The 15,587-nt window shown below is 39.5% G+C and overlaps 1 protein-coding gene across 2 annotated transcripts in view; it reads right to left on the bottom strand.

The window, feature by feature from the left end:
- The window catches only part of nphp4 (nephronophthisis 4), a 163,234-nt gene that overhangs the window by 49,707 nt on the left and 97,940 nt on the right, over nt 1-15,587 (bottom strand). For both annotated transcript variants that reach the window (XM_039604039.1, XM_031755240.2), the window contains 4 exons: nt 13,920-14,057; nt 9,179-9,336; nt 6,125-6,313; nt 1,831-2,018 (listed from right to left, as the gene is read on the bottom strand). In XM_039604039.1, the coding sequence (XP_039459973.1) occupies nt 1,831-2,018; nt 6,125-6,313; nt 9,179-9,336; nt 13,920-14,057 (673 nt within the window). The remainder of the gene's footprint in view (nt 1-1,830; nt 2,019-6,124; nt 6,314-9,178; nt 9,337-13,919; nt 14,058-15,587) is intronic.

Raw genomic sequence — 15,587 nt, 5'->3', positions numbered from 1 at the left:
ACACGCCGGAAACATAAGACTGACACAGTAAAACAAATTTATGGAGATTGTGTCTCCCACCAAGTAATCATTCACCCAGCAGATAGAAAGCAACATTTCCACTCTCATTTTAACTTCACCACCAACTATCCTGTGAAGCTCCTGTGAAAACTATGTCTTACACCTTAGTCATTAGATTCATTTTTAGGAATAAAACAGTACTACTATATCCTCTGGCAGTAAAATGAGCAGCACATCAAATGCTTCTTAAAAAAAAGATTGCTTTAAATCAGTTGGATCATAAGATGCACGGGATGAAATCAAGTGGAATGAATCCACAAAGAGGAAAGAAAATACCCTCTCGTTAGGTTCACCTCATGGCAGCAGTAACAAAGCAGACCAAGTAAGGCTATAGCAACAAAACCCCAGGGTCTAGTAAATCACACTTGTAATCAAGTTTTCCTTTCAGATTCACCTCCCTCGCACTCTCTGTTACTTTTGTTGCACAAATTCTCTTGTAGTGACATTAAATATGTTCAAAATTCCATTAATATTGAACAGAATCACAAATTTAACCCAATGCAAAAAAAATATCCAGTTCATTTGGGTCATTGTGTGCTCAGCTTGTGTTTGTCTTTTAGCTAATGATACCCTAAATTATAATCTGCTATTTGAGCTAGCCAACTGAAATGACATCATCACAGAAAGGGAAAACTTTTAATTGTACATAAACAGTTTTTGTAAAGTTTTTGTCAAGTAAAGCATGCAGACACATGAGGCAGATTTTGACATTTGTGGAAACAAGCTGTGAATGGACTAACCGCCGGTGGTGATAAGCTAAGCGTTTTATTCTTCAAATAAGAAAGGAAAGCTTTAGTAGTTCAGCAGCTGTCTGGAAATAGGTGAAAAGGCTCCCAGCAATACAATATCTGGAAGGATTTGTCTTGATGTAGCACGGCTTTGTGGAAGTGCATTCCGGATGCTATAGGCAGAGAGAGATGCAGAGACAGACGGAGAAATATTGACAGAGTTAGACTGAAGTGTGTGTCTGGGGAATAGAGAATACGGGTGGGCGTAGGAATGGGGTGGGGTGGGGGTGTTGTTTGTGCGCTCAATATCACGCTCTGTCAGAAGCTGTAATATCTCTTCCATTTCATTAGTTGCTACATGAATAGACTTGACATCAATCAGCGCCCGCTTGGCTGATTGAAAGAGAAGTGCCTCAGCATCAGAGAACATCATGGAGCATCATGGAATGAGCTTGCAGTTTGTAGGAAGTGATTGTACAATGTTAACCTGGAGAGCAGTACAATGAATCTCAGCCCGGCATAAACTCTGAATCTGGAACAGATATACGCCTCGTACACTTTTCATAATCAACGGCAGAGGCTCACACACAAGTGTGGCGATTTTCTAAAGCATGCAATATGCAGTTATTTTGTGATAAATCTATCGCTTAGGGCAGCGGTCCCCAACCTTTTTTGCGCCACGGACCGGTTTATGCCCGACAATATTTTCACGGACCGGCCTTGAAGGTGTCGCGGATAAATACAACAAAATAAAACAAGATTTATTCATAACACACGTGAAAAGACCCAGGAAAACCGAGTTAACGATAAAAACGATAACAAAATAACGCTGAAAACCGATAAAAACCCTGAAAACCATACATTTCACACCTGAGCCTCAACTCTCGCGGCCCGGTACCAAACGACTCACGGACCGGTACCGGTCCGAGGCCCGGGGGTTGGGGACCGCTGGCTTAGGGGACACAAAGGCAACACATAACCATTAAGTACTATTAAAAAAAATGGAAAAGAAAAATATTTTTTTTAAGCTGCGAATTCTTACCAGTGTTAACTGTGCCATCTTTGTTAATGGAGGCCAGGACACAGGGAAGTGGATCGCTAGCTTTGTGCTGAACCTTGCCACCAGTCAGCAACTTGAGCCGCTGTGATGTGACTGGTGGAAAGCGATAGAACTGGAAAGTGAAGTAGATGTTTTCAGGCCAATCGGGACCAACACCCGGTGCTGCTATTCTGTGAAAAGAGAGCAGGAGATGATTGTTATTATTTAAAAATAATGATTACAATGATAATGACCATATAAGAATACAGTGTAAATAAATTAGCATACAAAGAACCTGTAAATCGAAATCTGTTATATTTAGAAAATACATCTTTCCCCAAAATCTTTTCAAATGTTTAAAAAAATGAATATTCTGCACATCTTATAGGAGTCATTTAACTTTGTAGCTGCTTAAAAGGGAAAACTTCAAAACCAAAAAGAGGATAAGAACTTAACTTTAAAGCTGCTAAGAAAACTGGACTGCTGACTAAGTGGGTACAAATTCACTATTCATAAGCAAAAAATTAAAAATGAAACCCGGCAAGAGAACATGTTATGAGATCTGTGGACGAGAGAAAAAGTGTATAAATACTGTCATATTCTAAGTTATCTATCGCCACAAATAGAATACTTTTTTTTGTTTTTGTTTACTGGGACTCCTGTTTAGAAAAAGTAGTCTTTGGGGCTATGAGAACCTCCTCCTTGTGTGCTGTGTACTGCTTTTCACACAAACGCCACCCTCTGAGTGTGATTTCAGGCACACATACGCATTTCTAATCCCACACTTGAAACTGCAGTTAGCCCACATAAAGTCCCTGTGAGCCTGCAAGCACCCGATTTCAGCGCCAAGCACATTTAAAACAGAGCAAGTTTCGGGATGAGCTTCTTGCTTCCATATGATGAATAGGTTATCAACCAGTCAATGAGTATTGAGGAAAAAGAAAAAGCATTTTAAAAACAAGCAGGGAGTGCTGTGAGGGCCCCCTCGTGACCACAGACTGCCGAAGCCGTAGATTTCAAAGTGGAAACTAATAAGAGCGGCGTATGACCTCCCAGTCAATCACAAGCTCTGGTGTTCCACTGTTAAAGACGATGCCATGCTCCATCTTCAAAGAGGAGCCGGCATTAATATTCATTCAGTAAACAGACAAGATTGATAATTATGGCGCCCGGGTGAGAGGTGGAAATTACACTGCCTATTCACAGGCTCCCTGCCTGCCTAAATGGTACCGCTGCCGCTGGCAGAAGCCCAGTCTGCCATACCTGTTTGTCATAATTTTGAGGTAACTCAGCCTTACCTCACTCTACAACGACAAACAGAGATTCACAATTTATGTTCCAGTTTGAGGCTTTAGTTTCCACTTCAGGCTGCTCTAAGATGGTGATGAAAAAGATCCAGAGGGACTGAATAGGCTTTCATAGCATCACAACATAAACACTTAAGTAAATTTATACACTCAGACATTTATATGTTTTGTTGTACTATCCAACTGATAATGTGATAGTGTTTCAGCTTGCACCCATGCTGTATAATTTGCAATAAAACAAGGGCTGACTATAACCTTCCTTCCCAATTGCTAGCACAAAGAGTGATTTATCTGTCGGCTTTTACATTTAGGTCCACGAGTATTTGTAGTTTTGCCTCTGTACAGGACCACAGAGGACTTTAGATCAAACAATCAAGACGTGATTTAAGTGTGGACCTTCAGCTTTATTACATTCATTTTTATACAGCTTCCCACTTTCAGAGGCTCAAAAATAACTGGATGAACTAAAATCATTTTAAATGCAAGGACTGATTTTAATACTTGGATGAAAATAATTTGCAGTCAATGACTCCCTGATGTCTAGAACCCATGGACATCACCAGATGCTGTGTTTCCTCTATTGAGATGCTCTGTGATGCATTTACTGCAGTCACCTTCAATTGCTACTGGTTTGTCAGTCGGCTACTGGTTTGTAAAGATAATGTACAGATAATGACCAGTTGATTTGGTCATTATCTGTACACGGCGTGAAGAGCTGCCCTATCAGTTTTGCAGCGTTTGGCAGAATGTGAGCACTTGTACACTTCACAACTCAACCTGCTACTTCTATCAGCATTCACATCATCAAACACTAGTGAACCAGTTCCACTGACAGCAATACATGGCCTTGTCAGAACATTGCCTCCACCATGTTTGAGAGGTGGTAGGCTTCAGATCAGCTTCCTTTCCTTCTCTATACGTTTCTCTTCCCATCATTCTGGTTCAGGTAATTTGGCCTTCTTGCTCTTGAGTGTAACCAGTGGTTTGCATCTTGTTGTTAACACCCTGTTTTTCCATTCATGATGGTGTCTCTTGAGCTTGACAGTGATTCACCTGCCTCCTCAAGAGTGTTGCTGGCTTGGCTAGATGTTGTGAAAGGTTTTTCATAACATCTTCTGTCAGCTTTCATTTTGACCGTTTTTCACGACGGTCTTCCAGTCTTTTTACTGTTGCTGAGTTGGCCAATGCATTCCTCCCTTTACAAATGTGCCAGACTGTTAATTTGGCCACTCCTGACATTACTGCTGCCTCTCTGATGCATTTTTGGTTTTTCAGCCTAATGATGCCTCCTAGACTTGTTTCAGTACCTCTTTGAACCTTTGAAAAGTGAAATGCTACCAAATACAAGTTCAACTCTGGGAATAAACACCAGATTTATCTGATAAAAACCTAATTATATATAATCACTGGATGTATAAACTCACAATGACATCTGTCATGGTTTTAAGTATATCAGGTAAAGCTGAACCAGGAAAAGGTCAGTCTATGAACTGTGATGAAGGTTTAGTTATTAACCTCCTGCCTAAAATTTTTTTTCCTCTAAATAAACCTGGATATAATTTTTTCATATTTGTTAATTTACTCTGGAATATATTTCCCTTTTTTTTTTTTTTACCGTAGCAGCAATTTTCATAGAAAAGTTGCTCTATAGAGACTTATTTTTAACAAAGCACACACTGTCATTACCTTAAAAAATCTGCAGACTTCGCCTCAGAGACATGTTTTTCTGATATTTTAAAAACTAATAAAGTTACTGATAAAATTAAATGAAGAAGAGGCGAAAAGTAGAAGATTGCAGCCCTATTAAATTTTTAAATACCTCTTTGGTAAAAAGATTTCAAGTGCTTGTCGCTCTTTACCCTTTTTCCTGCCACTTCTTTCCTCCTCTTTGCCATCACAAAGAATCGTGTTACTTAATGATTTATCAAGGACACTTTAGACCCACACGCAGGCAGATTTCATATCGGATTTTCCAATATTGATCCAAAAAGGATCAAAAGGTGCCAGATTTTGCATAAAAACCTTCTTAATGTTTTTAAAAATGGTTGAGAGTTTCCAGGGACTATGTTACACGACTCCACTGATTCGTGCACAATGTAAAATATAGTGTCGCACCATTGGTAGGATTTTGCTATCATTTGTTAAAACTGAGCAGACATGCAGCTGTGACAGGCAAAGACGGTGCACTTTCAGACAGTGTAATTAATTATAATCAAAAGCAGAGTCTTTTAATCTAGTCACACACAAAGCGCTGATTATGCATCTCAAAACAGCAAGAGGTTAGAGAGTGTAAAGGTTGATGCATGGGTGGTCATGGCACCATGATGATGAGTCCATGATGAACAAGACAAATGTAAGCAATGCCAACAGCGCTGATGACAAGATAGAGAGACACAAAAATCGGTGTGTTTTGTACCTATCGTTCGGCAGTCGTCATTCCCCACCCCCCTCCCAACCCCGCTCCACTGTCAGCCCCTGTCAGAGTTGATGCCAGCTCCAGGGTTTTCGTGATGGGACGCTGACAGGGGTACTATTCAGCCTGTGCTGACAGGAAATGTGCTTTTCTGCAACGATGAGTGTATGTGTGCATACTTTGTAGGGGTATGTGCTCGACATGTATGTAGAGGGTGGCAGGACCTTATGCCTGGTTTAAACGCATTGAAATCTTGGCTGCTGTTCAAGACGGAAAAATAGATAACCCTTGAGGCGGGGAGGAGCCGCCCTTGGCTGTCAATCAAAGTCTCCAAATCTCTACACATATAGTGGCTCAGTGTACAGAAAGATATTGGCAAGGTTGTCGAATCAATGGCTGCTCTGTTTCACTTAGAATACAACAAATCTGCCATTTCTGGAAGCAAAAAAGTAATTAATTTGCAATCTGTCATGGTGTTAAAGCCAAATCTTTAACAACAACAAAGACAACAGCAATTAAGCTATGCTGTACAGTAGTAACACCTCAACCACATGTGACACAGTACTGCAGGCCTCACCTGGTAAATGCCAGAAACTGGAACACCAGCAAGTTTCCCTGCAGGTCAGTCTCTTCTCGCTTAGGGTCAAAGGGTAGGGGTTCTGTGGGATCCAGGACTTCAGCCACCTGTCCACTGGAGTCCACGATGTCAGGGAAACCAGCAGAGAAGAGGTGGGCCAATGAGCTTCTGGAGCTGACTGAGCAGGAACTAGAGTTAAATTAGAGGAAAAATTCAGCACACATCAATCATTCGCCAAGCAGAAAAGACTTCAGCGAATGCGTTCTTGATGCTTTACGAGCAGCAGGAGGTAATGCGTTTAGTCCCCACTGCACTGGCTTCACTTGGGTGATTTGCGGTTGTAAATGAGGCGGGAAAAAAAATGTCTGGATCTCTGGAGCGGAATACAATGCTGTTTTTATCATTTTTCGACCTAGCTTTGTTTGCCTTGGATCAGTTCCATCTCGACTCAAGATGTTTATCTTTTGGGCAATAACTTCAATTTAGTCACTTTATCCTATTAAACCGAACCTGAATTTCAATATCCGGCTGGACTTAAGAAAAATGTGAGGAAATGATGATTAGGCAGCATAAGGATGTCAGCAATATCCGTCAAGCAGCGGTACCACAACAATACTAACAGGGGAGTGAGAACGGGTGCCAAAGTGCTCCCAAAGGATTTTCTTGCATAATTGGCAGTTATCTCTAATCATAGTGGCCACCTGTTTTCCCACAACTACGGTAACATTCATAACTTATACTCTCAGTGCTGACACCAAACATTGTGGGTCTGATAACACCGTGCACAGATGGCTGGCTAAAGTGCCGCCATAGAAAAATGAACAATAATGTTTGGGCTTCTCATAACAGTAATGCTGCCTGTGTCCATGTTGAGCCCACAGTGTCACATTTGTGAAAGAACGATCAAACTAATTAAGGTAACATCAGTGAAGAAGACAGTCGACTGGGCTTTTCCTCTGCAGCTGTGTCAATTTCATGCTTTCCTTCTCTCCCCCATCGCTCAGAGTTGTATCTTAATTTAGCCCCAGTTAATATTCAAGCCATCATTTTTATTTCAAAAGAGGCTCAATCAGATATGCACGGCAACTTCAATTAAACTTCTTTAGACTTCATTGTTCTTCTCAAAAGAACTGGGTCATTCCACACTGAAAACAGTCAAAAAGATGTTTTGGATCCGAGTGAAAAGGCAGAGATGTTTCAGCCCACTGAACTGAACAGCATCGTGTCTGGATCCAAACTCTGGGATCGGAAAACAGTTTCAGAGCCAGCTGCTTATTTACTGACTCTCTGTACTAATACAATGCCTTGTTTCGGAGTTAGTGTGCCCATTATTTGCAGAATGCACTCGCTCATTCGGTTTCCTGTCTAAGACCTGGCTATATTTCCACTGACATTATGATTGTAAATTGCCAGAGTTCATTGCATTCTGCTCAACTAAATCAAAGTCAAAACCTCTCCCTTACAGCTGGATTTAATAATGAATTTCACACTAACAAACAGTGCTGAAACCATTACCCAAAGTGGGATGTAAAAGCTGACAAAACATTTTTCTTTAAATTGGCTCTGACCTGAATTCTCCTACTTACTGGCAGAAGTGTTATCCTACCCAGTGCAAACATGTTGCCAATTAGTGAGCCAATCAATATCCCTCTGTAGATAGCAAGATAGCAAACTTTTGTGGTAATAAAGGACTGTACTAGAGTTCACACAGGATACCAGGCTTGATAAAACAGTAGCATGTTGAAAGGATATTTGAAGTGCCTTTCTTTAGTAATGTTTCCTGTCAAACATGAGTCACCCTCCCATGCTGACATAGAGAGGTTAGCCAAATCAGAAGCTGTAGCGAGGTGCAAATCACTGAAAGTACAACTAGAAGAAAGGGAGAAAATTGTGTTTTTCAGTTGGCCGAAAACACGGTTGTTTGACAAATCAGGAATCCACTAAAAACATCTTTTTACACACTAATTGTGGCCGCCCGATTCCAGTTAGTTTTCAGCTAATGCATTTTTCAGTGCTGCAGTTCAAAGGCATCTATCATTGTTTAATGTTTTACAAATAAAAACTGGCCTTTATTGCAATTTGTGGTGCACAGCTGACGCCAACAACAAAGCCTCCATATCCTCCTTACAGAGGATCACAGATAGCTTTGGGTTGCAGAGAGCAGAGTGGTCCCACATGCTGGATTAAAGACCGGTGTAAATGACTAACAATAACATGAGTAATGATGATTCAGATACACAGTGGAGAGAGCATGAAAAAATATGCCACAATATTACATTTTTAAGAGAATATCCATCATGTTTTAGGAAGACTGTCCTCTGTTACTCTTGGAGTAAAATCAACATAAGCTGATGAAAGACAAAAAAAAAGACACTGGTAATATTTTATGGCCATTTGGCATTTCATTTGTTTTAAGCGTCTTTTGATGTGTAAATTCAAATCCTTCTCCTCACACACAAGCTCTTAATGAACAAGTCATATCTTACAGAGCTCACAGTACAGTAGTATATTATCCAAACAGAGAAACTCTTAGGGTGCTGGCTTACATGTGTTTTCTAGAGTTGTCAAAAGTAAAATGGGAGCTAGAACCTTCAGCAATTAAGATCCTAGCAGTAGAAACCCTCTCTACATTGGTATTTCTCTCTCTCAACCTTCAGTATCATGATCTAAGCTCATACACTAATCTGATGCCAGTATTTCTTATTTCTCTGGGTTCTCTCCACCGTCCCCCTTCCCTAAGTGGTCATGATACATTGCTGCCTTTCCCAATTGCAGTTTGTTTCACAGGTTTCCTCCTATACAGGAGGTTTTTTTTTCTCCTCAGTGTTGCCAAGTTCTTGGGAATTAATCTTGAGTTTTCTCTCAACAACATTATGAGATCTTTACCTTAAAATGACCTTGGGCAAACTGAACTGAACGTTGCAGAGATTTGGGATCTTCAAACTTTTATAAAAGTTACTGTTGATGTCCAATAACTATTTTTAAAAAAAAGAGTCTTTTCTTTCTGGGTCACATCATTGCTCGTGTATGAGGCAGACAACAGACTGGGCTCACCTAGGCACATTCATCCCCAGAGTAATGACAGGGGCATGGACAGGGGTGAAGGGCAGCTCCTGAAGTTGGTCTCCTTCATCATGAAGTGAAGCTGAATCACCTTCTCCTCGCCGAAGGTCCATCTCCAGGTGGGCAAAGTTGCTGACAGCTGAGCAGGCCTGAAATAAAAACCATTAATAACAAAGCAAGGAATGATTAATGCATAATCCAATAAATGAGATTACCACTGGCTGCAGTACATGAGGATTTTACGTCAACGCTATTGTTTTTACCACGATAACTTACTCAGACGTATTATACAGACGGCACACAGCCAGTTCCTTTACCTAAGCCATGTGCAGCAACGTGAATTGACTGAACTGTATTACGGTTATAGGCAGAAAGGAATCAGAAGAGGACTTGCTTTGCAAAACATAATTGTCACCTTGATGTATGGAAAGCATGTATACTGCATTATGGAGACTTGGATTATATTTACAAGGCAATAGGATGAAAGCTTGTGGTGGATTAGCTAAAACTGATTCAGGAAATTGCCTAATACTCTGAAAAGCAGTTCCAACCGCACACTTATAGTGGAAATGCATATCTTTAAAAAACAGCAGCCATATGTCACGGAGGACGTAAAGAGCTTACTCTGGTTAGGTTTACTGGATGTCTGCATTGATCCTCAAAGCTTATCTATGAGTCACAAGACTTTAAATAGCCTTGTCCATCAATATACACCGCAGACACACAACTCTTTCAAAGTGTGTCAGAAACAAAGACAGCCGGACGCTGCGGGCTTTAGCAAATGTTATTTAAACAGGAGTAAATTGTGCATTTCTCAGGGGAACTTTTCAAAAATGTTTAGCTCTAATAGAGCAGGACAGGTTATGTGACGCTCACAGTCACCGTAATAAACATCATTTTAATTTGGTAGATTATTGATTGTCATAGTTTGGGGCATCACTGAACGACACTGGCTGCTAATTGTCCAGATGAATAAGCTAAATTAAGATCTGCATAAATGCACAATTCAGTCAGGGTCAATTCATTGTGATTTTTGGTGTTTTTCAATTAAAAAAGATTCAGTCAAGATGGCACCCAAATTAAAACAGTATAGGGCAAATAAAAAGCTTTTAAAAGGATAAATATGTCAATGCTAATGCATAATAGGCAGCGTTATAGTCGAGCTAAAGCTGCCGAAGCATTGGAAGGGCCAATGACAGTAAGTTCAGGAAAAAGCACACATGACTTAATCAACCTATAACAAGTTAAATTATTTTACTTTAAGAGAGCATTTTGCATTTTAATCTCCAACGTTTGCATTGTGCTGCTTTACAGTATTCGACTTTACAATATATTTATGAAAAGAAACAGCACAGTTAATTGCCTGTGGATCAGTTCAACATTTCTAAATTTTTTGTGGCAAACATTAATCCCCACTTCATTGTCATTGACAGGCACACAGCTGGAGGGGTATTAGCGAAGATAATTAGCTAAGAAGTGCTAATGGTGTCATTTTGCAGTTGTTTTTTTCCCCTGGTCTTTGATACATGTGCATGGTTCAGTTGGCCTATTAGACACCATGCAAGGCTGAGCATTATTGGGCTTTCCATCAAACGTGCTGGTAATAACCTCGACCAAAGTCATGCTACTAAATATACGTATATTCAACATACTCTACACATGCACCTTTGTTCTCTGATCAAACAACCTGTAATATAATAAACTAAGAGGATTTCAATGCATAATGTAGAAGTCTTAACACATTTAAAAGGCTTAAAGTAATGGAGTTATACTTTATCTCAACTTGCTACCATAAAACCTATGGAGTGTGATGACATACGAGCACTCTTTATAGGCTGGTGAGTTCAGGGTATAAGGTTACAAGGACAAATGGACAATAAACGCTGCAATCTAGTTTATGACTCAATATACGCAAAAGGAGTGTCAGAAACTAGCTTACAGTATCAGAACAGAATGAAATGCCAGCGAGGAGACCAAGGAAATACACAGTACTCATGAACACATGAATGTAATGTTGACAGTGTTTTCTGCCCTATATGAAATCCAGCAGAGGATTCTACAGTATTGGCATTTAGAAAGTAAGAAACAAGCAACCAAAGTCAGGCACCTTAACAAGTCGCCTGCATTTAAGGTAATATTTTCAAAGTGCTATCAGTATGTGATCTTTAAAGAAAGGTTATATACACTATGAAAGAACATAATACAGCATGTCTTGTGCAAAAACATAACATAGTAAAAGTCATAGTAAAAAAGCTTCTCACTCTCTGTATGTGCTACTCTTCTACACTGTAGAATAATAATTATAATAAATAATTATTACATCTATTGTTTTGGGATTGATGCACACATAGTAATGGAAATAATTTAATATTGATTCAGTTTTCCTTTAATGTAAAACATTCTCTGATGCAGTTGGAAGCCAACCTGTGCTACCGTAGGTGCCAAACTAACCTATTACTAGAGAAAGGAAATGCTGCTGTGTTGCCAGAAACAGACATTAGATTTGATATATATATGGAAAGAAATAAAAATGCATACAACGTGTGTGAATGAGAGAACATGAGTATAAATGAAGCTTATTTCTTGGAATTTAGCCCAGAAAGTACAAGATGTTTCTACTTTTGAGAGGCATGGTAGTAGACAGAAAAATGGATAAAGTTATTCTGACAATTTCACAGCACGACCTAGTCTGTCTTTCAAAATGAAATTGTATTGTGTCCTTTTGCCATGTTGTCTTTCTTATTATATTTTATCCTTCCAGTAAGTCTGATTCCTAGTTCCTGGCTTATTTCTGCAGTATGATTCATGGTTTAAGCTATATGGATTTTCAGCATGAAATATGAGGGAAATCCATTAAAGCTGTAGTTGACTAGTTACAATATCGCAGGACTTCATAGCTATGCTGAAAGCGGTATACCTAAAAGCAGGTATACAGTCCAGGGCAGGACTGAAAGAGCACCTACAATCTAATGTGATAATAAAGGGGAGGCAAGCAAACACATTTGCTGCTGTCTACTCTTAAATTTGAACAAATCTGTAATGGTGTGTTTCCACGGTGCTTTACTGTCACCTGCACATCAGAGGACTAGATATTACATTAGCGTCCAGTTCTGCCCTCATATGAAAGACAGGAGACATGGGGTTAAGTTAAAAAGAACACAAAATATTACATAACTAATGATATTCAAATGCACTTGCAGTTAGGCACCATAATTGCTGATGTGAATTCCTTTCTAGAAAGAAAAACAAAACAAAATTTAAAAACAGGGTCATCAAGATGGCAGGGTCAAGATCTCTGTGTGAGCTATAACCATGGCAACGATTAGTGTGTGCATTTCGTCCCCTTATAGCCCAGTGGCCTTGCAGACTTGATGTATCAACAGTGAGCACTTTGGAAACTTCACAGCAGATATGACCTACAACACTACAGTTGCAATTAACAAAGCTTGTATTGTGACTACTTGTCACAGGCTTAAGTTGAATATCACTAATAACATAAAAGTAGAAATAAACATGCCCTGTGCCTCCTGCGTTTCGAGAAAACAGTCCATCCCCAGCTGCAGGATGTGACTAAACTGAAACTGTTTACAAGCAGCCAAACAAATCCCTATACTTCTCAAACAAGGGCAATATGCTATGTGTTTTTTTCTACATCAAAGAGCAAATATGCATATATAAGGATGTGAAAACTGATTTCGATAAGCTGAAAAAGATTCAGGGTTAATCCCAGGATTACAGCATTATGATTTCCTCGCCATTCTGTGAGATTCTTCCAATGCTTCTAATGTGCATATTTCAAAATATATGCATATTTGTGGGTGAACGTAGTCTAATTTAGCAAAGACAAGGCAGCTTTCAAAGGCAAAATCAGTCTGGCAGGCAATTCGCAGCAGCAAACACCTACAACTGCAGGGAACAGGTTAGCCCTGCATCATTTCAGGAAATTATTCAGCAGAGTTAATAAAATAGGAACAGTATAGCTTGCTTCCTCATTTACGCTGCAGTGAATCCTCTGGCTGCAATCATAGGACTTGCGTTCAGATGCATAAAGCTTGTTAGCATTTAGAGCCAGTCGGATATGTTTTTTTTCTCTGATGTAATTTTCATTATTATCTCTGTGCTATAAAACAGCATTCATTTAAAAAAATATACTTTTTATTGCCAGGATTTGTATTTCAAATTGAGGGTTGATTTAGACATGAAAACAGCTAATTGTTAAAATCACCAATAAAAGAAGTACTGGACACGGTAGGTTAAACTAAACATATTTTTTACTAATTAGTCAAAACATGAGTTTGATGCAGGACAGTGAGTACCTTATAAAAAAAAAGTAGTCTTTGTAGAATAATTGAAAATCCAAGTGAAAAAATAATGTTTCTTTTGATTATAAAGATGAAAAGAATCCGCTTCGGCACCTCCAGCATCTCCAAAGACAAAGAGTGTGCAGGGCTGGAGTTCAGGTTAGAGGTTGTGTGTGTGTTTGTGTCTCCATGGGTACATGGGTATGAGCTGGCAGCTGAGTGCTGTAAAGGTGAGTGTGTCTTTGAACTCCAGTGAAGAAGCGGATAATGTACCACATTGTGCGTCTTCGCTATAATTGAATGTACACCTCGTAAATGTATCTATGACTTACTTTCACCTAGTGTTTGTGTATTTTCTGCAGCGCACGTGTGTGTGAAGGATGTGTGCGTTTCTGTGGGTGCGTGTGAGCGAACGGGGGTGGAAATCTTACGACATGTGACAGCTGGTGGGCCGATGCCAATGGGGAAGGATGGAGCAGAGAAGGAAATGACTGTTGCCACGGCAACGCCGAGCTGGAGTGGCTGATGGTCGGGTAGCGTGAAGTAGCTGCCAGCTGAGACAGTGAGAGCTGCGGAGAAACAATGCAAATGATTCGCTGTTATTATTATGATTATGAACAACAGGGCTCAGAAATATACTTTACACCAGAGAGACACATGTGCTGTCTCAGATGGCAACAGCCCATTACAATGCTTTGGCACTTATAAACCCTCGTCACTCTACCTGCCTCCAAAACTACTGCTTTTTGCACACTGTCATCCTCAGCAGGTCAACTTTAACTGACTCATTGAGACTGTTTCCATCGTTGTTTATGATTATCTTAAGTTTTGTGCAAAAAGTGGCATGTAGAAACATCAATCATTACTCATAAGGGACTTTAAATGTAATTCAAAATGCCTCCAAAGACTTAAGTTCAGTGGCACATACACTGGATGGTGTACATTTCGGACACCCATCAATACATGAATATAAAGTGTTTATTCTGGATTTTCTCTGTTAAAATAGCATTTTCTTTCATTTATTCGTGCTTTGAGTTTCCTTTTCCCACTGGAATTAACTGCCCTTAATGTAAAAGTACTTTTATTTTTAAATCGTTCTTTTGATATCAGTGTATTACTGATATCACCTGAACACCAGTTAGAAATGTCAAAGAAGGAGTACAATTACAAAGCAGGGGAGTGGCGTGTATAACACAACTTTGTTATTTAATAATGATGGAATAAGTGCTGTAGAATTGTACTTATAATGACACTACAGAGCTGTAGACGTGTCTGCCCAATCACCCAAAGTATGAAATACACTTCACATGTGAATTCCTCTAATCTTCGGTTTTCCCCACAGCTAATCCTGGGGTATCCCGAGGCATTCCCACGCTCCACGGGATATTTTATACTGCAGCAACTAAGTCTGCCTAAAGGTTTCCTCAGAGATGGGCCTCCACAGGGAGACATTCAGGTGGCATCTTGATCAGATGGCAAATGATACTGTTTATATCTCTAAGCAAAAGAGCAGCTGTTATTCTCTGAGCTCCTTCTAAAAAAATGTTTCTTTCTGCCCAGTTATGTTGACCCTTTGTCTTATTTTAGTCTTTTGATAATAATACAATCTGATCAGAATGAATACATCTAATTAAATGGCCTCCAAATTACCGTCACATTCAAATCTGCACCATTGTGCCCTAGACAGGTGACAGGTTATTGCATCGGATTGTGAAGAGATATTTTATCCAAGTTTGTTTATCTACCTTTTGGGTAAAAGTCTTTTTGTTTGCTACTGTGAAATGATTACTAAAACTTATCCAAGCCCTCTATTGTCTTTGAGAAAAAGGAAATCCTTTATTTATTTATTTAGCAGGGAAAATGCAGAATGCATGCATTATACCAAATATAGCTAAAAGCTCATTCTCATGCATAGTCCCTTTGCATAGGCTCCTAATGACATGCAGATAACAACAAACGATAGTAAATCAAAACCTGACAAATAAAAGCGTGTACACAATGAAATACCCTCAAAAGAAATGAAACAATAGTAGTTTCTAACTCGAGAACACACAATCAGCAACCCCAGAAGGAGAGAAAACATTTCATCAGTGTATGAA

This window comes from Oreochromis aureus, linkage group 20 (genome assembly GCF_013358895.1).
Source record: "Oreochromis aureus strain Israel breed Guangdong linkage group 20, ZZ_aureus, whole genome shotgun sequence".
NCBI classification, from domain to species: domain Eukaryota; kingdom Metazoa; phylum Chordata; class Actinopteri; order Cichliformes; family Cichlidae; genus Oreochromis; species Oreochromis aureus.
Note: the sequence above shows the minus strand (reverse complement) of the source record. Positions and strands in the feature narration are given on the sequence as shown.